Raw genomic sequence first — 27,361 nt, forward strand, 5'->3', positions numbered from 1 at the left:
AAATTATAGGCTTTGAAAAAAATTGGAGACATGTATTTCTATTTCCGTCAGTATTGTGGACTAAATATTCTGAAAAAACTTCTTTCTGAAACCCTTAGAACTTTCTCTGATTATATGACTAATTGTCCGTATTTCCTTCAAGTAATTTTAGGGTTTTAATTTTATGGCTTTAACTTTCCATCTAATTATTTAATTTATCTACACTTTGTTTTGGTGTATTACAGGTGATTAGGTAGTTGTTCCAACATCACTTATTGAATAATGTATTTTGTCTTCACTGATTTTTAAAAACAATGCAATTTACCTATTATTTTGACCATTTCTGGGTTTTAAAAATTCTGTTCCTTTGTTATTTCTCTGTATTCCAGTACAAATCCCAAATGTTCTAACTATTTTAGCTTTAATTGCATTTAACAACTAATTTGTTATATTTTAAACTTGTTCAGTTTGAAGAAACAAATAATAATCAGCAAATCAACTCAGTTACCTCTTTGAAGAAAAACCTAGTCCATGCTATTCAAGATGTGGTCCCTGGACCAGCTTCATTGGCATCACCTGGGTGCTTGTAAGAAATGCACAGTCTTTGGTGGTTGCATACAAATTTTAGGGTTTTCTTTTGTATTTCTGTGAAAAATGCCAATGGAATTTTGATAGGAATTACAATCTGTAGATTGCTTTAGATGGTATGGACACTTTAACAATATTAATTCTTCCAATTCATGAACATGAGATGTCTTTCAGCTTATTTGTGTCATCTTCAGTTTCTTTCACTGGTGTCATAGTTTTCAGTGTACATGTCTTTCACCTCCTTGGTTACATTTATTCCTAATACTTTGTTCTTTTTGATGGTGCTATAAATGGGGTCATTTTCTTAATTTCTCTTTCAGCTAGTTCATTGCTAGTGTATAGAAACACAACTGATTTTTCTGCATTGATTTTTTTATCCTGCAACTTTGCTGAACCTTTTTATTCTAACACTGTTTTGGTAGAGCCTTTAGGGTTTTCTAAATATAATATTCTGTCATCTGCAAACAGACACAATTTTACTTCTTCCCTTCTGATTTGGATGCCTTTTTTCTTTCCTAATTGCTCTGGATAAGTCTTCCAGTACTGTGTTGAGTAGAAGTGGTGAGAGGGAACATCCTTGTCTTGTTCTTCATCTTAGAGGAAAAGCTTTAAGCTTGAGTATGATGAGTATGATGTTAGCTATGGACTTGTCACATATGGCCTATATTGTGTTGAAGGACATTCCTTCTAAACCTAATTTGTTGAGAGTTTTATTCATGAATGGATGTTGAATTTTGTCAAATGCTTTTTCTATATCTGCTGAGATAATAATTTTTATCTTTCATTCTGTTAATGTGGTGTATTCACATTAAAGACCCTGAGTAGCCAAAGCAATGTTGAGAAAGAACAAAGCTGGAGGAAGTACACTTCTTAATTTGAAACTCTATTACAAAGCTATATTAACCAAAACATTATGGTAATGGCATAAAAACAGACATATAAACCAATGGAACAGAGTAGAGATCCCAGAAATAAACCCATGCATACACAGTCAACTAAGTTTTGACAAGGGAGCCAATGGGGAAAGAATAGTCTCTTCAATAAATGGTATTGGGAAAACTGGACAGCCATGTGCAAAAGAATAAAACTGGACCCCTAACTTACACCACTCACAAAAATTAATTCAAAATGGATTAAAGACTTAAATGTAAGACTTGAAACCATAAAAATCCTAGAAAAAAAAACCATAAAGGAAAAACCCCCTTGACATTGGTCTTGGCAATGATTTTTTTTGGATGTGATACCACAAGCAAAGGAAATAAAAGCAAAAGTAAACAAATGGGACTATATCAAACTAAAAAACTTTTGCACAGCAAAGGAAACAAAAAACAAAATGAAAAAGCAATCTTCCATAAGTGGTGCTGGGAAAACTGGACAGCTACATATAAAAGAATGAAATTAGAACACTCCCTAACACCATACACAAAAATAAACTCAAAATGGATTAAAGACCTAAATGTAAGGCCAGACACTATCAAACTCAGAGGAAAACATAGGCAGAACACTCTATGACATAAATCACAGCAAGATCCTTTTTGACCCAACTCCTAGAGAAATGGAAATAAAAACACAAATAAACAAATGGGACCTAATGAAACTTAAAATCTTTTGCACAGCAAAGGAAACCATAAACAAGACAAAAAGACAACCCACAGAATGGAAGAAAATATTTGCAAGTGAAGCAACTGACAAAGCATTAATCTCCAAAATTTACAAGCAGCTCATGCAGCTCAATATCAAAAAAACAAACAACCCAATCCAAAAATTGGCAGAAGACCTAAATAGACATTTCTCCAAAGAAGATAAACAGATTGCCAACAGACACATGAAAGAATGCTCAACATCATTAATCATTAGAGAAATGCAAATCAAAACTACAATGAGATATCATCTCACACCAGTCAGAATGGCCATCATCAAAAAACCTACCAACAGTAAGTGCTGGAGAGGGTGTGGAGAAAAGGGAACCCTCGTACACTGTTGGTGGGAATGTAAATTGATATAGCCACTATGAACAGTATGGAGGTTCCTTAAAAAACTAAAAATAGAACTACCATACGACCCAGCAATCCCACTACTGGGCATATACCCTGAGAGAACCGTAATTCAAAAAGAGTCATGTTCCACAATGTTCATTGCAGCTCTATTTACAATAGCCAGGACATGGAAGCAACCTAAGTGTCCATCAACAGATGAATGGATAAAGAAGATGTGGCACATATATACAATGGAATATTACTCAGCCATAAAAAGAAACGAAATTGAGTTATTTGTAGTGAGGTGGATGGACCTATAGTCTGTCATACAAAGTGAAGTAAGTCAGAAAGAGAAAAACAAATACCGTATGCTAGCACATATATATGGAATCTAAAAAAAAAAAAGTTCATGAAGAACCTAGGGGCAAGACGGGAATAAAGTCGCAGACCTACTAGAGAATGGACTTGAGGACACGGGGAGGGAGAAGGGTAAGCTGGGACAAAGTGAGAGAGTGGTAGTATATATATGGACATATAAACACTACCAAATGTAAAATAGATAGCTAGTGGGAAGCAGTCGCATAGCACAGGGAGATCAGCTCGGTGCTTTGTGACCAGCTAGAAGGATAGGGAGGGTGGGAGGGAGGGAGAGCAAGAGGGAAGAGATATGGGATATATGTATATGTATAACTGATTCACTTTGTTATAAAGCAGAAATTAACACACCATTGTAAAGCAATTATACTCCAATAAAAACGTTAAAAAAAAAAAAAAGAAAAGGCAACATATAGAGTGGGAGAAAATATTTGCAAACCATATATCTGATAAGGGGTTAGTATCTATAATATAAAAGGAACTCATACAGCTCAATAGCAAACAAACAAATAATCCAATTAAAAATGTGTAAAGGGGCTTCCCTGGTGGCTCAGTGGTTGAGAATCTGCCTGCTAATGCAGGGGACACGGGTTCGAGCCCTGGTCTGGGAAGATCCCACATGCCACGGAGCAACTAAGCCCGTGAGCCACAACTGCTGAGCCTGCGCGTCTGGAGCCTGTGCTCCGCAACAAGAGAGGCCGCGATAGTGAGAGGCCCGCACACCGCGATGAAGAGTGGCCCCCACTTGCCGCAACTAGAGAAAGCCCTCGCACAGAAACGAAGACCCAACACAGCCAAAAATAAATAAATAAATAAATAACTTAGCATTTATAAAAAAAAATGTGTAAAGGACCTGAATAGACATTTTTCCAAAGATATGCAAATGGCCAACAGGTATATGGAAAGGTGTTCAATATCACTAATGATCAGGGAAATGCAAATCAAAACTATAATGAGCATTAATTTTGTATCCTGCTACTTTAGCAAATTCATTGATTAGTTCTAGTTGTTTTCTGGTAGCATCTTTAGGATTCTCTATGTATAGTATCATGTCATCCGCAAACAGTCACAGCTTTACTTCTTCTTTTCCAATTTGGATTCCTTTTATTTCTTTTTCTTCTCTGATTGCTGTGGCTAACACTTCCAAAACTATGTTGAATAATAGTGGTGAGAGTGGGCAACCTTGTCTTGTTCCTGATCTTAGTGGAAATGGTTTCAGTTTTTCACCATTGAGGACAATGTTGGCTGTGGGTTTGTCATATATGGCCTTTATTATGTTGAGGAAAGTTCCCTCTATGCCTACTTTCTGCAGGGCTTTTATCATAAATTGGCGTTGAATTTTGTCAAAAGCTTTCTCTGCATCTATTGAGATGATCATGTGGTTTTTCTCCTTCAATTTGTTAATATGATGTATCACGTTGATTGATTTGCGCAGAAATCTCTTGCATTCCTATACACTAATGATGAAAAATCTGAAAGTGAAATTAAGAAAACACTCCCATTTACCATTGCAACAAAAAGAATAAAATATCTAGGAATAAACCTACCTGAGGAGACAAAAGACCTGTATGCAGAAAATTATAAGACACTGATGAAAGAAATTAAAGATGATACAAATAGATGGAGAGATATACCATGTTCTTGGATTGGAAGAATCAACATTGTGAAAATGACTATACTACCCAAAGCAATCTATAGATTCAATGCAATCCCTATTAAACTACCACTGGCATTTTTCACAGAAGTAGAACAAAAAATTTCACAATTTGTATGGAAACTCAAAAGACCTGGAATAGCCAAAGCAATCTTGAGAAAGAAAAACAGAGCTGGAGGAATCAGGCTCCCTGACTTCTGACTATATTACAAAGCTACAGTAATCAAGACAGTTTGGTACTGGCACAAAAACAGAAACATAGATCAATGGAACAGGATAGAAAGCCCAGAGATAAACCTACGCACATATGGTCAACTTATCTTTGATAAAGGAGGCAAGCATATACAGTGGAGAAAAGACAGCCTCTTCAATAAGTGGTGCTGGGAAAACTGGACAGGTACATGTAAAAGTATGAAATTAGAACACTCCCTAACACCATACACAAAAATAAACTCAAAATGGATTAAAGACCTAAATGTAAGGCCAGACACTATCAAACTCAGAGGAAAACATAGGCAGAACACTCTATGACATAAATCACAGCAAGATCCTTTTTGACCCAACTCCTAGAGAAATGGAAATAAAAACACAAATAAACAAATGGGACCTAATGAAACTTAAAATCTTTTGCACAGCAAAGGAAACCATAAACAAGACCAAAAGACAACCCTCAGAATGCGAGAAAATATTTGCAAATGAAGCAACTGACAAAGGATTAATCTCCAAGATTTACAAGCAGCTCATGCAGCTCAATAACAAAAAAAACAGAAAACCCAATCCAAAAATGGGCAGAAGACCTAAATAGACATTTCTCCAAAGAAGATATACAGATTGCCAACAGACACATGAAAGAATGCTCAACATCATTAATCATTAGAGAAATGCAAATCAAAACTACAATGAGATATCATCTCACACCAGTCAGAATGGCCATCATCAAAAAACCTACCAACAGTAAGTGCTGGAGAGGGTGTGGAGAAAAGGGAACCCTCGTACACTGTTGGTGGGAATGTAAATTGATATAGCCACTATGAACAGTATGGAGGTTCCTTAAAAAACTAAAAATAGAACTACCATACGACCCAGCAATCCCACTACTGGACATATACCCTGAGAAAACCATAATTCAAAAAGAGTCATGTACCACAATGTTCATTGCAGCTCTATTTACAATAGCCAGGACGTGGAAGCAACCTAAGTGTCCATCATCAGATGAATGGATAAAGAAGATGTGGCACATATATACAATGGAATATTACTCAGCCATAAAAAGAAACGAAATGGAGGTATTGGTAGTGAGGTGGATGGAGTTAAAGTCTGTCATACAGAGTGAAGTAAGTCAGAAAGAGAAAAACAAATACAATATGCTAACACATATATATGGAATCTAAGGAAAAAAGAAAAAAAATAAGGTCATGAAGAACCTAGTGTCAAGATGGGAATAAAGACACACATCTACTAGAGAATGGAGTTGAGGATATGGGGAGGGGGAGGGGTAAGATGTGACAGGGTGAGAGAGTGGCATGGACATATATACACTACCAAATATAAAATAGATAGCTAGTGGGAAGCAGCCGCATAGCACAGGGAGATCAGCTCGGTGCTTTGTGACCACCTAGAGGGGTGGGATAGGGAGGGTGGGAGGGAGGGAGACGCAGGAGGGAAGAGATATGGGAACATATGTATATGTATAACTGATTCACTTTGTTATAAAGCAGAAACTAACACACCATTGTAAAGCAATTATACTCCAATAAAGATGTTAAAAAAAGAAAAAAAACAAACAAACTATAATGAGATATCGCTTCACACCTGTTAGAATGGCTGTTATCAAATAGACAAGAGATAGTTAAGTGCTGGTGAGGATGTGGAGTAAAGGGAACCCTTTTGCACTCTTGGTAGGAATATAAATTTGTTCAGTCACTATGAAAAATAGTGTGGAAGTTTCTCAAAAAAGTTAACAATAGAGCTACCATATGATCTAGCAATCCCACTTCTCGGTATATATCTAAAGGAAACAAAATCAGTATCTTGAAGAGGTATCTGTACTCCCACTTTCATTGCAGCATTACTCACAATAGCCCAGGTATGGAAACAATGTAAGGGTCCTTCAACAGATGAATGGATAAAGGAATGTGGTATATATGCACAAAGAAATATTATACAGCCATAAAAAAGAAGGATGAACAACATGGATGAACCTGGAAGACATTATGCTGAGTGAAATAAGCCAGAGAAAGACAAGTAGTGTGTGATCTCACTCATATGTGGAATCTTAAAAAAAAAAAAGCCTAACTCATAGAAATAGAGTGCTGGTTGCCAGGGGCTGGGGAATGGAGAAAATGGGCAGATGTTGGTCAAAGAGTACAAACTTCCAGTTATAAAATAAATGTCTTGGGGATATAATACATAGCACGATAGCTATAGTTAATAATACTGTACTCTATAGTTGAAATTTGCTAAAAGACTAGATCTTAAGTGTTCCCACCACACACACACACACAATGTGGGGTGGTGGCTGTATTAATTAACTTAATTGTAATCATTTCACAATGTATAAGTACAACAAATCTCCACATTATACACTTTAAAAATATACGATTTTATTTGTCAGTGTACCTCAATAAAGGTATGAAGGGGACAGGATGTGGAATCTCAGCCCCCTCCTCAGAACTGTTAAGTCAGAATTGGCATTCTAACAAAATCCCCAGTTATAGTTTAGGAAGCACTGGCCAGATCACTTTGATTTAAGGGAAACTGCTAGAGCTGAGACTTGAGGCAACTTATTTACTACTCAGCTCTGATTTACTAATTAGTAAAGATGGCAGTTAGATTACATGGTCTTTCAAATCTCTCTTTCCATTAAATTTCTCAGTATGGAGAGATTGCAAACAGGGGCCCTGAAGGCAGGAAGTGGCCTAATGACATATTGTGTTAACTGCCTAGGGTTTTTCTCTTGGCAGCAACTGAGTGACAGCCCTTTAAATTGAGCGTGTATTCTCAGTTTCTCTACTGAGTTAGCCAACTCAGTGTGACCAAGACTATCCAAGTGACTGCCTTCGAGAACCTGGCTGAGGAATGAGGGGTGGAGGGGAGCAATATTTCTTTGAAAAAAATTAGGAGAAAATATTTGCAAAGTTAAATTTTTCTAAGAACCATTAAAGATAACTCTGTATAAATAGATTCTGTAGATGTTCTAGAATTCTGATCAGCCAGTCATTATGAAATTGCTTAAAATTTTCATGATTTCATGTTCACTCTTGGCTTTGTTTCCAAAGGTGTTCAAACACTTGAAATCCCACTACTGAAAGTAGTCGTTGGAAACCCAAATTTGTTGGAAGTTAAAGTTGAAGGCCATTTTGATGGCACTGATAGTTATCTAATGGAAATTTCTGCAGCCAGCAAAACTTTACGTCAAGTAAGTTTTTCTTTAATTATTAAAAAATATCTATTGATTATAGAAAATTTAGAATATAAGCTAAGAAAAAGGAAAAATTATTCATAATCCTACCTATCAAGGATGACTAAACACTTTTAACATTTTGGGAATTACGAAAAGGCTTTATGTGATAGAGATTTAAAAAGTGAGCTCTGGAAAAGACTACCTGAGTTAGTTTTCACTGCTGGTACTGTTTTTGTGAGCTTAGGAAAGTTACTTTAAGTTTCCTCATCTATAAAATGGAAGTGATACTAATAATACCTACCTCATAGGATTGTTTTGAGAATTAAATGTGATAATTCAGGTAGGCCATCTAAAACAATGTCTGGCACATAGAAAATGCTCAATCACTATGAATTTATAGTATTTTCCTTTTTTTCCCCCTAAAACTGGGAGAGCATTGTACATACATTTTTAAAAATTTGCTCCTTCCACTTAATTATATAGTTTAATCCTTTTATGTCAATAAATATTTTTCTGCAAATTCTACAATCTGTTTATCATGAATATTTTCAGATATAGACAAAAGAAGAATTTCCATATACCTATTTCTCAAATTAAACAATAGTCAAGGTTTTGATACTTCTGTTTTATCATCTCTATTTAATTTTTTTTGGTTTATATTCTGACATACTTTTAAATGAGTAGCAGACATTATGTCATTTCACTCCTATATGCTTCCATACATATCTCCAAAAAATATGTGTATTATCTCTCACATAACAAGAATGCCATTATCATCCCTGAAATTTTTTGAATGAATTTTTTTTTGGTATCCTATAAAACCCAGTCCATAATCAAATTCCCCCAATTTTCTCAAAAAAAAAAGAGTTTTGGGTTGGTTTGTTTGAATTGGGATCCAAACAAGAGTCACACAGTATGTGGTTATTTATTAATCTCTTAAGTTTCTTTTAGTTTAAGGTAGGTATGACTCCATTTTCTTCCCCTGCCATTGAATTGTAGCAATTGAGTCAGTTATGTTGTAGAATCTCCAGTATTCTAGATTTTTCTGTTTACTTCCTTATTTCTTATTGAACTTGTGCCACCCCCCTCCTCCCACCCCAAATTTCCTTTAATAGTAGAACCCTGCTTAAATTCTGGTTCAATGTGTTTTAGCAAAAATTCATTAAAAATAGATTATTTTTAATGGCTTACAGAGTATAGAGATGGGGGCAAAACTACTAGAGTCTACTATATCAGTATAATTATTAGTATTTCTACATTTTTTAATTTCAAGAAGTACTTAAAAATTTCAAACAGAATTTATCAAATTTTGTTAATGTTTAATATCATGCAAGGTTCAAATATGGTTTTTGTACATAAATTTCTACTAAAAACATATCTTTGTGAAATACAGTGATTGCTAAGTGAGTATCTTCTTTTCAAAATGTATACCAATGGAAGTTATTTTACTCGTATTATCCAAGCAAATGTCAATGCTCATCAATGAATGAGGGAAGCCTTGCCATTCTAAGTTGGATTTACGTCCAACTACATCCAATAATAGTGTTTATTTAATAATAAACACTTGATCCTTGCTCATTTCCAAATGTCACCCACAGGCAATTAGATTGGAATGTATTTCTTCCTGGAAAAGAATATGTCTTCTGTTAAGATTTATCCTCAAACAGATTGTTATGATCAAACTTATGACTCTCTTTCTGTTTTCTATTATCATTCTTTTTCTATTTCTTTTCATTTTCATTTTCTGTATTCTTTACTTGGGTACTGTGCTAGTTTGCCAGGGCTGCCATAACAAAATACTATGGACTGAGTGGCTTAAACAACAGAAATTTATTTTCTCACAGTTCCAGAGGCTAGAAGCCAAGATCAAGGCACTGGAAGGGTTGGTTTCTTCTAAGGCCTCTCTCCTTGGTCTGCAGATGGCTGTCTTCTCCCTGTGTCTTCACATGGTCTTCCCTCTGTGTGTGTCTGTTTTCAAATTTCCTGTTGTTATATGACACTCATCATATTGGATTAGAGCCTACCCTAATGATCTCATCTTAACTTTTGCCTCTTTAAAGGCCTTATCTCCAAATACAATCACATTCTGAGATACTGGAGGTTAAGACTTCAACATATGGAGTAGACACAGTTCAGCCGATAACAGTTATTTAAATAACCCTCATTTATTTGGATATTTCCAGGGTTCAACTTCACTGGCGTTTATTGTCTGGGGAGCATCGACTGAGTGTCTTGTTACAACATTCGTGCCAACGTTGAAAAGCAGCTGTAGTTATCTCAAGTCTATGCATCACATTCCTAGTGAAATTATCCCATTGGAGGACTGGATCAGTGGAGTTCACATGGACAGTCAAGGTTTTAATATGATCAAAGTTTTGCCAGTAAGAAACCTAAGCAGATTGTTTGAAGGGTACCAGTGATAGATTACTTTTGTATGATCGGCTGGCCATTCGGTCTTAGCATTTCTTTCCTGAAATGCTCAAAACAACCCAGTTATTTTTCAATCCTCATGTCATTTTGAAGATATGATGACTAAAATGTGAAAACTTTCTGAAATAATGATTTTTCTTGGTAACTTAGTCTTATCATTATTAATATCACGTTTTATGCTATATTATGGTGGCATAATCTTGGGCTTTCACAATATATACAGTTATTTGCCCTTAAGTTGATTCATTCTCATCCTGAGCTGATATATCTTACAGGTCCCATTTCAATGTAATAACAATTTTAATTTTTGCCTTGTCAGACTCTGTGACTCTTTTAAAAATATCTTTGTTAACTTATTACTTATAATTTTCTTTGTGACCAAAAAAAAACCAAACTTGAAGAATTATTTACTAAATATGTCACTAAGCCTCTTTATAAGGTGTTTAAACTTTATTGCATTGACTTTATGACAGCTACTTTAGGTTCTAAAACTTTTTTCACTTATTTACAAGGTCCAAGTTGTATTACCATGGGTTGAGGGAGTGCTGGAGCAAGAGACATTTACTTAACTACCAGGAGCTGAAAGTGAAATATTTGTTTTGAATGCTTTTCTGGAAAATCAAGATTTTTAAATGAAAGACTTAGTAAATAATAATGAACTTTACACTAACTTTGTTTAATCATTTTCAGATAAACTACAGGCCTCCCTCTAATATGGGAATAGCTATTCCACTTACAGATAATTTTTATCATGCAGATCCTAGCAAACCCATACCAAGAAATCTATTTCACAAGTCAAAGGTAAATATTTTTTCTGCAGATATACTAGTATTCATTTGAATTCAAGAAATCATTCAGTAAAATTACAGATGGACAGACCTAGCTGTGGAGGTTAAATGAGAAGATGCATTAAGCATAATCCGCCCTGATAACATCACTACTTCTTCTCCTCCTCACCCTCCCTCTCCCCCTCCCCCCTCCAGCTCCTCCCCCTCCCCTTCCCTCTCCTCCTCCCTCATTACTACTACTACTACTATTACTACTACTAATACTACTAATACTACTAATACTAATACTAATACTAATACTAATACTAATACTACTGCTATCCCTGTTCCTCCTACTACTTCTTTAGCCTTTTCTTCTCTTACTGCTACTCCTGGGTACAGTTTTGGAACTAAGAAGTCTAAATGGACTCTTTCCCCTTGACCTCTCCCTAGCTCCCATTTGAATTTCAAAGAGAATAGGTAGAGTGAGAACATGGTTTTTTAAGTGAAAGGGGCCTCAGACCCATCTCACAGCTCTGTGAAAGGAATGATGTCCAAAAGGAGAGAAGAGTGTTTGCTCCAACATAGACTCATTTGAACTCCTGCCGAGGATCCGCCTAGAAAACAACCAAACCCCAGCAGCACTCTGCCTCTCTGGAGTCAGGGTGAGCAAGGTAGAACAGAGAGAAACCACTAGACTCAAAAGAAAAATACATCAGGACTTCCCTGGTGGTCCAGTGGGTAAGACTCCAAGCTCTCAATGCAGGGGGCCTGGGTTTGATCCCTGATCAGGGGAACTAGGTCCTGCGTGCATGCCGCAACTAAGAAGCCCGCATGCATATGTAACTAAATATGTAAATTGCGTGCTGCAATAAAGACCCGGTGCAGCCAAAATAAATAAATACTTTTTTAAAAAAAAGAAAAGTACATCATGGGGTAGCTTCCCAAGGAAACCTCACAGATACCTGTAATATCTCTCTCGAGAAAAACGCACCTAACTGCATATACATATGAACAAGCAGACATTCATATCCATTCATGAACATACACACACACACAAAGACAGAAAATGGTTGTTTCTTTTATTCAAAATTCTTCATCATCTTCCCATCTCATTCAGAGTAAAAGCCAAATTCTTACAATGGTTTATAAGGTCCTCTGTGGTTCAGCCTTGGCTTCACATCTGACCTGATTTCCCACAGGTCACTCTGTTCTGCACACATTGGCCTCCTTGCTGTTCTTCAAGTATACCAGACATATTTCCACCTCAGGGTCTTTAAGTTTCAAAAATTTCCTCTGTCTGGAATGTACTTCTGCCAGATATCACATAGCACATTCCATCACCATCTTCAGATTTTTGCTTAAATGTCACCATCATTGTGAGACCTTCCTTGGCCACTCTATTTAGAATTGTAACCTCCACCTCCACTGATGCCCACTCCTGTCCCCCTTCCCTGCCTTATTTTTCTTCACTGCACTTTTACAATTTTACATATTTTACCCATTTATTTATTGTATTTCAGTAAAAGGTAAGCTACATAAAGCAGGGTTATTTTTGGGTTTTTTTTAATCTATTTTATTCTCCACAATATCTTTAGTACCCAGAAAAGTGCCCGACATAGGGAGTGCTTAAAAATTGTTTAACAAACGAATAATACACATTTATACACATATGATTACAGACACACACACACACGAGGTTGACTTCTTGTTGAATCTTGGATTTCAGGGTAAGCAGCTCTGCTCCAGGCAATGAGCAGCTCAAATACTGAATTCTTCAGTTGCAGTTTCTTCCAAAGATAAAGTCTGATATGTCACTAGACGCAAGCCTCCTCTATTGAAATATGAGTTTAATATATTTACATGGAAATCCTTCGTTTGGATTTTTTTTTTCTTCTGGAGTTTCTTGGGAGTTGAATAGGAAATGTATCTAATTTACACATAAGTAAATAACAGGTTTTGAGGGGGGCACCTTTTATACATTCAACAAATGTTAATTTCAGCATTTCCAGAGTTATCAGACACTGTACAAACAGATCTTCTCTGGGGAGACAACAGTGAACAAGATAAACATGACATCTTCGTGGATCTTTAATGGGGGAGAATAAGCTTTAAAAGTTATACAAATTAAATAGCATCATCTAGTGGAGCAGACTGCTCAAAATTTATGTAATTCTGCCTCTGATCACCTCAAAATATAACAGCTGAGAAAAAAGTACATCTGAACCAACACTGTGACTTCTTGTTATGCTGGCATCATCCCCTTACTAGACAATCATGTGTGATGTCATTCCATATGCAGAGTTGGTAGTTAGACTCTCCAAGGATAAGCAGACAACTGTAAAACACCAAATATTTGAAGAAAACTTCCATAATAAAAAAGAAGCATAAATCTAAACAACTAAAAAACTCATGCCTTGGAAAACAGTATCATAAATACAAGCAAACTTTAGAATAAGCAAAATAATTATTTCAGAACAGTTTCAGTCATACTGCAACCATGAAAAAAAATTGGAGACAGACATCACACACACAAAAAAGATATCAGAATTTAAAATGTAATCGTGAAACAGCTCAAAAGATTGGAAGAGCTGAATGAACCTAACTAAGCAGCAAATTAGTTCTGAAATTAGATAGTGGTGATGACTGAATAACATTGTGAGTATACTAAAACCCACTGCATTGTACACTTGAAAATGGTAAATGTTATCTCAATAAAAAGAAGAAAAAACGAAGCAATGAGGACGAGAATGGTAATCTTAAAAGAAGTAGAAGGAAGAATAACGTTTTTAGAAATAGAGTTGATTATCAAAATCAAAAGCCAGTTCTTTGAAAAAACGAATAAACCAATCTCTAGCAAGAGTGATCAAATGAAAAAATGAATGACAAGTGGATGGTTATAGTGGAGATTTTAAACAGCCTTAGTGACTGCTATGAGGAGAGAGAAGTACAAAATAGTAGGTTTGGAGAGTATCCATAGTCGGCAGCCCATCATATCAAGTCTGTTCTTTTAGGTCTCAGTTTCCATGCCAGCGATGGAGGTGGGCATCTTAATTACTGCATTCTGAAAGACACAGGCTTTCTGGGTCCCATGCATGTTGACTATCAACTGCCCTGAGGTAAACTAGCAAGCAGCTGAGTGATACTTGGGTTCATTCCAAGCAAGGAGACAAAATTCAGAAATACTGTGCTTTTACTTTATTATTAATGGATTTTTTTCCCTTTTTAACTTCTCAGGGATTTTATTCATTCAGGCAACAAATATTTATTGCACATTTACTCAGTTTGCAGAAATTCTGCCACCAAAAAAAGCACATCAACCTATTTTAATTCTATTTGCAGAAATCTGGTAAATTCAAACAGTGTGCAAATGTGTCTACTCGGGAGGAGTGTAATTGCACAAATGATCAGAAGTTTTCACATGCTGTTGCTTTCTCAGACTGCAGAGAAAAGGTAAGATAATCTTTAATTTCCTGAAGACAGAGTATTTTCATATTAATAAGATTTTGAAATGCACATTTTGGTTCAACATGAAAACTAAGACATAGAAATACTGTTTTATTATGACATAGAATTAAATATGACATAGAGCTAAAAATATTTGAATTTAAATGTCCCCAGACATGGTAATTAACGTCATCTGTGGAATAGAATAATATCTGCATTGCCTTGTTCATTTCACAGGTTCTTATAAAGATACACACACACACATGCTTATATCTATGTGAAAACAATGTATAACCTGTCAAACGTTACACTAGATTATGGTGAATATTGATTCATTTAAAAAAGTATTGACTATCAAACATGTATCAGGTTCTGAGAATATAGAACTTAAAGCTCAAGGTACTAGTGACAAAATAGAAGACAGTATAATATATTGGTTAAGAGAATGGGTTCTGTGTCAAATACTTCATTCTGTTAGGCTCCAAACATTCAGACATGTATCAAGTTGATGTTGGTATCTGCATTAGCTGACTTACCTGTGCACTTGGTATAACTTTCAAGTAGATCTATTTCAAAGGCCTTGTTGGACTGTATATGGCATTATTTTAAATTACTTTATACAAAGATAAAATCGCTTACTATAATATTGGGCATAGAGTCAGCAGTCAATAAATTATGAGGGTTGCTATTGTATACCTCCACAACTCCACCCTTGCTGAATTCCAGTATTTCTTGAGCATTTACTGTCTACCATGTACTGCTCTAAGGCTTCTCCATAACTTGTCTCATTTCATTTGAGGCACAGAGAAGACCTGGTAATTTGCCAAAGACCACATCATTAATATGTGATGGAGCTAGATTTGAACTCCAGAGCCTGAGTTTAGAGTGTGGTTGAAAGATCATGACTGGGAGGGCAGCCAGCAGAAGCAAGAAGAACTACAATCCTGTAGCCTGTGGAACAAAAACCACATTCACAGGAAGATAGACAAGATGAAAAGACAGAGGGCTATGTACCAGATGAAGGAACGAGATAAAACCCCAGAAAAACAACTAAATGAAGTGGAGATAGGCAGCCTTCCAGAAAAAGAATTCAGAATAATGATAGTGAAGATGATCCAGGACCTCGGAAAAGCAATGGAGGCACAGATCGAGAAGATGCAAGAAATGTTTAACAAAGACCTAGAAGAATTAAAGAACAAACAAACAGAGATGAACAATACAATAACTGAAATGAAAAATACACTAGAAAGAATCAATAGCAGAATAACTGAGGCAGAAGAACAGATAAGTGACCTGGAAGACAGAATGGTGGAGTTCACTGCTGCAGAACAGAATAAAGAAAAAAGAATGAAAAGAAATGAAGACAGCCTAAGAGACCTCTGGGACAACATTAAACGCAACAATAGTTGCATTATAGGGGTCCCAGAAGGTGAAGAGAGAGAGAAAGGACCCGAGAAAATATTTGAAGAGATTATAGTCGAAAACTTCCCTAACATAGGAAAGGAAATAGCCACCCAAGTCCAGGAAGCGCAGCAGGCCCCATACAGGATAAACCCTAGGAGAAACACGCTGAGACACATAGTAATCAAATTGGCAAAAATTAAAGACAAAGAAAAATTATTGAAAGTAGCAAGGGAAAAACGACAAATTACATACAAGGGAATGCCCATAAGGTTAACAGCTGATTGCTCAGCAGAAACTCTACAAGCCAGAAGGGAGTGGCATGATATACTTCAAGTGATGAAAGGGAAGAACCTAAAACCAAGATTACTTGGTTTTTAGATTACTTGGCAAGGATCTCATTCAGATTCAATGGAGAAATCAAAAGCTTTACAGACAAGCAAAAGCTAAGAGAATTCAGCACCACCAAACCAGCTCTACAACAAATGCTAAAGGAACTTCTCTAAGTGAGAAACACAAGAGAAGAAAAGGACCTGCAAAAACAAACCCAAAACAATTAAGAAAATGGTCATAGGAACATACATATTGATAATTACCTTAAACGTGAATGGATTAAATGCTCCAACCAAAAGACACAGGCTTGCTGAATGGATACAAAAACAAGACCCATATATATGCTGTCTACAAGAGACCCACTTCAGACCTAGGGACACATACAGACTGAAAGTGAGGGGATGGAAAAAGATATTCCATGCAAATGGAAATCAAAAGAAAGCTGGAGTAGCAATACTCATATCAGATAAAACAGACTTTAAAATGAAGAATGTTACAAGAGACAAGGAAGGACACTACATAATGATCAAGGGATCAATCGAAGAAGAAGATATAACAATTATAAATATATATGCACCCAAAATAGGAGCACCTCAATACATAAGGCAACTGCTAACAGCTCTAAAAGAGGAAAACAGCAGTAACACAATAATAGTGGGGGATTTTAACACCTCACCTATACCAATGGACAGATCTTCCAAACAGAAAATTAATAAGGAAACACAAGCTTTAAATGACACAATAGACCAGATAGATTTAATCAATATTTATAGGACATTCCATCTCAAAACAGCAGATTACACTTTCTTCTCAAGTGCGCATGGAACATTCTCCAGGATAGATCACATCTTGGGTCACAAATCAAGCCTCAGTAAATTTAAGAAAATTGAAGTCATATCAAGCATCTTTTCTGACCACAATGCTATGAGATTAGAAATCAATTACTGGGGAAAAAACGGAAAATACACAAACACATGGAGGCTAAACAATACGTTACTAAATAACCAAGAGATCACTGAAGAAATCAAACAGAAAATCAAAAAATACCTAGAGACAAATGACAATGAAAACACGACATTCCAAAACCTATGGGATGCGGCAAAAGCAGTTCTAAGAGGGAAGATTATAGCTCTACAAGCCTACCTCAAGAAACAAGAAAAATCTCAAGTAAACAATCTAACCTTACACCTAAAGGAACTAGAGAAAGAAGAACAAACAAACCCAAAGTTAGCACAAGGAAAGAAATCATAAAGATCAGAGCAGAAGTAAATGAAATAGAAACAAAGAAAACAATAGCAAAGATCAATAAAACTAAAAGCTGGTTCTTTGAGAAGATAAACAAAATTGATAAACCTTTAGCCAGGCTCATCAAGAAAAAGAGGGAGAGGACTCAAATCAATAAAATTAGAAATGAAAAAGGAGAAGTTACAACAGGCACTGCAGAAATACAAAGCACCCTAAGAGACTACTACAAGCAACTCTATGCCAATAAAATGGACAACCTGGAAGAAATGGACAAATTCTTAGAAAGGTATAACCTTCCAAGACTGAACCAGGAAGAAATAGAAAATATGAACAGACCAGTTACAAGTAATGAAATTGAAACTGTGATTAAAAATCTTCCAACAAACAAAAGTCCAGGACCAGATGGCTTCACTGGTGAATTCTATCAAACATTTAGAGAAGAGCTAACACCCATTCTTCTCAAACTCTTCCAAAATATAGCAGAGGAAGGAACACTCCCAAACTCATTCTATGAGGTCACCATCACCCTGATACCAAAATCAGACAAAGATACTACAAAAAAAGAAAATTACAGACCAATATCACTGATGAATATAGATGCAAATATCCTCAACAAAATACTAGCAAACAGAATCCAACAACACATTGAAAGGATCATATACCATGATCAAGTGAGATTTATCCCAGGGATGCAAGGATTCTTCAATATATGCAAATCAATCAATGTGATAAAACATATTAACAAATTGAAGAATAAAACCCATATGATCATCTCAATAGATGCAGAAAAAGCTTTTGACAAAATTCAACACCCATTTATGTTAAAAAAAAAAAAACTCTCCAGAAAGTAGGCATAGAGGGAACCTACCTCAACATACTACAGGCCATATACGACAAACCCACAGCAAACATCATTCTTAATGGTGAAAAATTGCAAGCATTTCCTCTAAGATCAGGAACAAGAAAAAGATGTCCACTCTCACCACTATTATTCAACATAGTTTTAGAAGTCCTAGCCATGGCAATCAGAGAAGAAAAAGAAATAAAAGGAATACAAATTGGAAAAGAAGAAGTAAAACTGTCACTGTTTGCAGATGACATGGTACTATACATAGAGAATCCTAAAGATGCCACCAGAAAACTACCAGAGCTAATCAATGAATTTGGTAAAGTTGCAGGATACAAAATTAATGCACAGAAATCTCTTGCATGGGGGGCTTCACTGGTGGCGCAGTGGTTGAGAATCTGCCTGCCAATGCAGGGGACACGGGTTCGGGCCCTGGTCTGGGAAGATCCCACATGCCGCGGAGCAACTAGGCCCGTGAGCCACCATTACTGAGCCTGCGTGTCTGGAGCCTGTGCTCCACAACAAGAGAGGCCACAATAATGAGAGGCCCGCGCACTGCGATGAAGAGTGGTCCCCACTTGCCACAACTAGAGAAAGCTCTCGCACAGAAACGAAGACCCAACACAGCCATAAATTAAAAATAAATAAATAAATAAATATTAAAAAAAAAAAGAATTCAGCCAGGAACTTGAAACTTCTCAAAAAAAAAAAAAAAAAAAGAAATCTCTTGCATTCCTATATACTAGTGATGAAAAATCTGAAAGAGAAATTAAAGAAACACTCCCATTTACCACTGCAACAAAAAGAATAAAATACCTAGGAATAAACCTACCTAGGGAGACAAAAGACCTGTATGCAGAAAACTATAAGACACTGATGAAAGAAATTAAAGATGATACCAACAGATGGAGAGATATACCATGTTCTTGGATTGGAAGAATCAATATTGTGAAAATGACTATACTACCCAAAGCAATCTACAGATTCCATGCAATCCCTATCATATTACCAATGGCACTTTTTATGGAACAAGAACAAAAAATCTTAAAATTTGTATGGAGACACAAAAGACCCCGAATAGCCAAAGCAGTCTTGAGGGAAAAAAGCAGAGCTGGAGGAATCAGACTCCCTGACTTCAGACTATACTACAAAGCTACAGTAATCAAGGCAATATGGTACTGGCACAAAAACAGCAATATAGATCAATGGAACAAGATAGAAAGCCCAGAGATAAACCCAAGCACCTGTGGTCAACTAATCTATGACAAAGGAGGCAAGGATATACAATGGAGAAAAGACAGTCTCTTCAATAAGTGGTGCTGGGAAAACTGGACAGCTACATGTAAAAGAATGAAATTAGAACACTCCCTCACACCATACACAAAAATAAACTCAAAATGGATTAGAGACCTAAATGTAAGTCCGGACACTATAAAACTCTTAGAGGAAAACATAGGAAGAACACTCTTTGACATAAATCACAGAAAGATCTTTTTTGACCCACCTCCTAGAGTAATGGAAATAAAAACAAAAATAAACAAATGGGATTTAATGAAACTTAAAAGCTTTTGCACAGCAAAGGAAACCATAAACAAGACGAAAAGACACCCCTCAGAAGCCGAGAAAATATTTGCAAATGAATCAACGGACAAAGGATTAATCTCCAAAATATATAAACAGCTCATGCAGCTCAATATTAAAAAATCAAACAACCCAATCCAAAAATGGGCAGAAGACCTAAATAAACATTTCTCCAAAGAAGACATACAGATGGCCAAGAAGCACATGAAAAGCTCAACATCACTAATTATTAGAGAAATGCAAATCAAAACTACAATGAGGTATCTCCTCACACCAGTTAGAATGGGCATCATCCGAAAATCTACAAACAACAAATGCTGGAGAGGGTGTGGAGAAAAGGGAACCCTCTTGCACTGTTGCTGGGAATGTAAATTGATAGAGCCACTATGGAGAACAGTATGGAGATTCCTTAAAAAACTAAAAATAGAATTACCATATTGACCCAGCAATCCCACTACTGGGCATATACCCAGAGAAAACCATAATTCAAAAAGACACATGCACCCCAACATTCATTGCAGCATTATTTACAATAGCCAGGACATGGAAGCAACCTAAATGCCTGTCGACAGACGAATGGATAAAGAAGAACTGGTACATATATACATTGGAATATTACTCAGCCATAAAAAGGAACAAAATTGGGTCATTTGTAGAGACGTGGATGGATCTAGAGACTGTCATACAGAGTGAAGTAAGTCAGAAAGAAAAACAAATATCGTATATTAACGCATATATGTGGAACTTAGAAGAATGTACAGATGAACCGGTTTGCAGGGCAGAAACTGAGACACAGATGTAGAGAACAAACGTATGGACACCAAGGGGGGAAAGTGGCAAGGGGTGGTGGTGATGGTGGGATGAATTGGGAGATTGAGATTGACATGTATACACTGATGTGTATAAAATGGATGACTAATAAGAACCTGCTGTCTAAAAAAATAAATTAAATAAAATAAAATTCAAAAAAAAAAAAAAGATCATGACTGGCAGGGAGAGGGCCGTTAAGGGATTTGGGCAAGACCCAATTCATGCAGTATCTTAGGGTATATGGGTTGGCCGAAAAAGTGTGGATACCATAATAGCAAATTCCTGTGAAAACCGACAGAAAGGCATGAGTTTTGTTACCACAGTCTTTGTGCACTACTTTTGGAGTTCACAGTGATTCTACTATAAGACAGATTTTTTTTTTTTTATGCTCTGAGAAGGCAGAAACCCTCAGAAGCACATTTCATATAGAATAAACAAATTCTTGGGAATACATCTATTCATTCTTTACCAGGAAATGAAGAGTTAGTATTGAATTTTCCAAATTTACATTCATTCTTGGCATTTGCATTCTAGGTTCCTCGTTTTAAGTTTCCAGTTACACAATATCCAATTTCTTTGAAAATTTACAGTGAGGATGGACATATCCCAGTGGAAACTCCATACCTGGTTACTGTGACTGAAGTGAATAACAGGGAAAACTGGAACCTAAGTAAGTTTTGCTTTCTTCTACAATTATTACAGCTATGCGTACTGTTGTTATTATGTAGAGAAGTGGTTTACAAAACTGTTTACACAGAAGATAGCCGAGAGTTCTTTGGAAAAGAAGTCGAATCAGTTGTCATGTTGCTGTTCACGCTGCTTCTATCATCTCACACTTCTTTTTTTTTTTTTTTTGAAGTATAGGTAATTTACAATATTATGTTAGTTTCGGGTGTACAGCACAGTGATTCAGTTATACATACAAATATATATTCTTTTTCAGATTCTTTTCCCTTATAAGTTGTTAAAAAATATTGAGTAGAGTTCCCTGTGCTATACAGTAGGTCCTTGTTGGTTATCTATTTTATATATAGTACTGTGTATATGTTAATCCCCACCTTCTAATTTATCCCCTCTCCACCTGCTTCCCCTTTGGTAACCATAAGTTTGTTTTCTATGTCTGTGTGTCTCACACTTATTTCATCATCACTTCCAGTGACCTGGACTCAGAGCCATTATGTAGATTAGCAACAAAAATGATTGAATTTGTGCTACACGTTGGTCTGGTGTCTCCTTTCATTGCTTTTGCAATGTTATGGAGGAAGATATAAAACGTGTTGCCACATTATCTATAAGATCTATCTTCTAATTATATGAGAAAAGTTTCTTAAATATTTTATGGTAAAATAATTGAAAGGATGAAGAAGTATTTCTAAATAAGTAAAATGAAATCTACCACAATTCAGTTTTACCTCAAATATATAATTTTTTGTTGCACATTTGTGTTTGTTCACGAATGTGTACTTTTAAGGAGATAAATAGGTAGATAGATTGATAGATCAATAGATAGAGTTAAATGAAATTTCCAAATGTTATCAAACATCCAGACATTTGGTATTCAGTGAGAGTCTTACTCTGCCCAACATATGCATTTTTGAATAGAAAAATTGAGCAAAGAGAATTAGTAAATATTTTGCTTTAACTAACATCCTCATTTTCTGTGGTGTGCTGGAGCCTGCTCTTTTTGAGCACTGATTGTTAAATATTCAAGCATATGGCATACTGGTTGTTAAACCATTCATTGCTTAAAATTAGCCATGATGATATTCACATCCTGTATGGAGAAAAGGGAACCCTCCTACACTGTTGATGGGAATGAAAATTGGTGCAGCCACTATGGAGAACAGTATGGAGGTTCCTTAAAAACCTAAAACTAGAACTACCATATGACCCAGCAATCCCACTCCTGGACATGTAGCCCAACAAAACTATAATTCAAAAAGATACATGCACCCCTATTTTCATAGCAGCACTATTTGCAATAGCCAAGACATGGAAGCAAGCTAAATGTCCATGGACAGATGAATGGTTAAAGAAGATGTGACATATATATATATATATATATATATATATATATATATATATATACACACACATACATACACACACACACACATACACACACACACATACATATATACATACACACACACAATGGAATATTACTCAGCTATAAAAAGAATGAAATAATGTCATTTGCAGCAATGTGGATGGACCTAGAGATTATCATACTAAGCGAAGTAAGAAAAAGACAAATATCATATGATATCACTTATGTGTGGAATCTAGAATATGACACAAATGAACTTATTTACAAAACAGAAACAGACTCACAGACATAGAAAACAAATTTATGGTCACCAAAGGGGAAAGGCGGTGGGAGAGGGATAAATTAGGAGTTTGAGATTAGCAGATACACACTACCGTATACAAACTAAATAAATAAATAACAAGTCCTACTGTATAGCACAGGGAACTATACCCAATATCCTATAATAACTTAGAGAAGAATATGAAAAATTATTTATATATATAAATATATATATATAACTGAATTACTTTGCTATATACCAGAAACTAACATAACATTGTAAATCAACTATACTTCAATTAAAAAAAATTCACACCCTGAAAATTGGCAAACGCTACAGTCGGAGCTTTTTTTTACCCCTCTAGATCCCATGTACCTTTACACCACTGCCATTTCTAACCCCCACACTACATGTGTGGTTTTAGAAAGAATTACAAGAAGATAGGAGTAACTGATCACTTCTTTCAGAAAAGATTTAAGTGATCTTATTGTGGAACTTCTCTGCTACCCTACTGGAAATCATTTACCAACTGCTAAGGTAGTCCTGAAATTATCTCATTGCCAAATACCCAAAATATCTGCAGGTCAGGATAGTCATAAGCATAGGGCAGGAAAGAAAGGTCAGCCTGAATTAAGGTGGTAAGAGGTCATCCTTCTTGACGATGCCCCTGAGAAGATGCAGTGTCAGATGCTAGGCCTAATTTCCTCTAAATATATTCTCCACAGAGTCAAGCAGAACTAAAATTATGTATAATTTAGCCATGTTATGGAGTGGAATCTTTCATTGTACCTTACTGTATTTAAGAAGCTTTACACAGAATGAGAAAATAGCATACATGTGCTTAAAATATACTTTGTGTAATTTTAGAACACACTGTGCCAGAAAATGTAAAAAAAATGAAGGACTACTTAGAATCGATTCTTCATGCTCCAGTGTATAATCCTTTAGGCCTCAACCTAAGTATAAAGGTAAATTGACAGCATTTTTATTTTTCCTGTTTTGAGTTTACATAAAACCTGTATGTCTTTGGTTTTAGTTTTAAAGGATAGGTATCCGTGAATGGTGGAAATAGCATCACTATTGGGAGTTTATTTTTCCTCCATTTCCCTTTATGCTATTATAATATTTCTAAAGATATCTGAATGTTGAATTTAACATTAACTTACCATTTTTTGAGCTAAAACGCAAGACTAATAGATTATCAAGGTGGAGCAGAAAAGGTATTTCCAAAAGTTAGGGGGAAATGGGCTCAGTATTCTTCACCTGGACATGTACAGACACATGTCTTCTGGGTTCAGCTGCCCCTAAGAACACATCAAGTTGACATAATCTAGGTGATTGTTGTGAAAGCCAATAAAAGTTAGGGGACATCTCAAAACCATGAATATGTGGATTAGCCCAAAGTACTCATCAAGGCCATGTTAGATTTTATGTTTCTGTTTCTTCATTCAAAAAGAAAAAAGTGTCAGCTATCGAATCCCTCTGTTTCTAACTCTTGTCCTTCTCCCTCCATTTTTATTTTGATACATGAAGTATATGCCCAAGAACCTTAGAAAAGAGGTTGGAATTTTTCTATGCAGAATCTGTAGGGAAAGTGGCCCCAGTGTATATTTTTACTTAAAGGAACATACATGTCAATGTTGCTAATGCCTGGTGTGTTTCTTCCACAGGGCTCTGAGCTCTTTCACTTCAGAGTGTCTGTTGTTCCGGGGGTCTCGTTTTGTAACTTAGGTGAAGAATTTCAGGTATAGTGAAGGCACAGGTATCCAGTGGTATCCAAGGGAGTGATGGCTGGGGATGTAATATGACAGGCATCCGTCCAGGAGACACTTAAGAGAAAAAAATGGCAGAATTTGTATGATAGACAAGACCTGGAGATGGGGGACCCTGGAGACTGGTGGTGACATTATCAGCAGTGCTGAAGTTAGGGCCCTTGATAGGTTGCAGGACCAGTTAATGCTGGGAAAATTTTAATAAGTGCCTGTATTTGTTTTTGTTCCCTCTCCACCTTCCATATTTAGCTTGGTTTTCTGACACTACCCCCCACCCCGCCAACTCCCCACAGAGACCTATGTCTGTAACACTTTAGTTTCCAGTATTACCCTCCCTTTGGTTATTTGCATTGTAACGGTAGAGTCTTAAATACTCCCAAAGCCGTCAAGATCCAAAAGAATTGGAAACCAAAATCAGTCTCTCCAAATCACCCTATGATGTTCAATGACTCATTTTTGTTTATTCATGTAATGATATCTGCTGCCTGTGGCGGGTGGGAAGGAATAAGGATTTGATTAAATTGATTAATGGCTCATTCATTGTCAAATACTGGTACCACATTATCAAAAACAAAATCTCTTACTCTCTCTTTTTTCCTTTTTCTATCCTGGCCCTGCCTCAGTAATGAATCTGCACAACTGTGGTGATGGGTGCCATGGCAGCAGTGCAGACATCTAAGACCCTGAGAAAAAATCCATCCCACTAGATCTAGGAAAAGAAGCATCTGTCATATGAGGAGCATGAGAGAAAATCCCCATTATTTTTCTCTCTTTTTTCTCATCTCTTTGTCCCAAGGTCAGCCCCAGTTTCATGGAACAGCACAGTAGTACAGAAGGCTAAAACTCTAATGAATCCCAGCTTTCTTCCCAGCGGACTAAGGAAAAGGGCCTCTAGGAGTAGAGAGTGTGGGGGAAATCCCTAAGAGAAGAGAGCTGGAGGAGGAGATTCCTAATTGTGTATATGTACTAGTGCAAGTACCAAGCAGCACACGAGTAGAACACACCTAAAGAAGTTTAGCAAAGGCTTCAAAATAAAACGACAATATAAACACCCACTTAAGTTCCCCTAAGTGGCAAAGGAGACAGGAAGACATGATAGCATAGCTAAGGCTTTTTTTGAAAACTGAGCAGACATTGGAGCCATACCCACAGACAGTAAGGCATTACTTGTGATCTGAATGCAACCAGTGTGATTGACTGCTGAAACAGACAAAAAATTCAACATTTTCCAGAGAATTTTTAACAGGACCCAAAGTCTCTAAACATAATATCTTAAATATCCAGGATACAATCCAAAGTTACTCAGTATACCAAGAATTAAGAAAATATAAGCAATTCAGGGAAAGAAAAGACAATCAGCAAATGATAGCAAATGGAATTATCAAGACAGATATTTTAAACCAGCTATTATAACCATGCTCTAGGTAAAGGCAAGCACTTTTGAAATGAATGGAAAGGGAAAGGAAGAAATTCTCAGCAGAGAAATAGAAGCTATTAAAAAAAAAACCCAATGGAAATTTTAGAACTGAAAAATACAAATATTTAAAATTTTAAAATCACTGGATGGACTCAATAGCAGAATGGGTATTGCAGAGAAAAGAATCAGTGAATTTGAAAATAAATCAGTAAAAATTCAACCTGAAGAAAAAAGATTTTAAAAAGAATAGCCTCAAGGATCTATGCGACAGTATCAAAAGGTCTAACATTTATGTCACCAGAGTCCATGAAGGAGAGGAAAAAAGAGATTAGTACAGGGAAAAAAAAGAAGAAAAAGCTGAAGAAATTAAGGCTGAAAATGTCCTAAATTTGGTGAACACAAAATTGACAAATTCAAGAAGCTTAATGAATCCCAAACAAGTGAACTTAAAAAAAAATCATGCCTAAACACTACACCTGAATGCCTAAATCATAATCAAACTACTAAAAATCAAAGACAAAGAAAAATCTTGAAAGCAGCCAGAGAAAAACACTACATGTAAGTGAACAACAATTTGAATGACTGCTGATTTCTCATCAGAAACCACAGAAGAAGAAAGTTGTACAACATCCTTAATGTACTGGGGACAGTTGTAGTGTAGGGAAGAAGGACTGTCAACCCAGAACTCTATAGCTAGTGAAAATATCCTTGAGGAATGAGGGGAAAATAAAAGTCATTTTCAGATGAAGGAAAAATAAGATAATCCACTGTATGCAGAACTTCTTTGAAAAAATGCCTAAGGAAGTTCTTCAGGCTAAAAAGAAGTGTCAACAGAGAGAAACAAAGCTTCAGGAATGAAGGAAGAACCACGAAAATGAATACAAGAAAAATAGGAAGTGATTGCATAGTTAATAAAGGAAGAGAATCATTAAGAAACAATAGAAAAAGACAAAGGTTCCTGAAATCTACTTTTGCAAGTATCCTGAAACAATGGAATGCAAAGCATGATCTTGGATTTTCTCTC

The 27,361-nt window shown here is 36.0% G+C and overlaps 1 protein-coding gene across 1 annotated transcript in view; it reads left to right on the forward strand.

The window, feature by feature from the left end:
* Positions 1 to 27,361, forward strand: part of CATSPERB (cation channel sperm associated auxiliary subunit beta) — a 135,234-nt gene that overhangs the window by 105,194 nt on the left and 2,679 nt on the right. The window contains exons 21-27 of the mRNA XM_007180882.2: positions 7,851 to 7,990; positions 10,159 to 10,356; positions 11,096 to 11,206; positions 14,515 to 14,625; positions 21,371 to 21,506; positions 24,016 to 24,116; positions 24,819 to 24,893. Of these exons, the coding sequence (XP_007180944.1) occupies positions 7,851 to 7,990; positions 10,159 to 10,356; positions 11,096 to 11,206; positions 14,515 to 14,625; positions 21,371 to 21,506; positions 24,016 to 24,116; positions 24,819 to 24,893 (872 nt within the window). The remainder of the gene's footprint in view (positions 1 to 7,850; positions 7,991 to 10,158; positions 10,357 to 11,095; positions 11,207 to 14,514; positions 14,626 to 21,370; positions 21,507 to 24,015; positions 24,117 to 24,818; positions 24,894 to 27,361) is intronic.

The sequence above is a fragment of the Balaenoptera acutorostrata genome, chromosome 3, assembly GCF_949987535.1.
Source record: "Balaenoptera acutorostrata chromosome 3, mBalAcu1.1, whole genome shotgun sequence".
NCBI lineage: Eukaryota > Metazoa > Chordata > Mammalia > Artiodactyla > Balaenopteridae > Balaenoptera > Balaenoptera acutorostrata.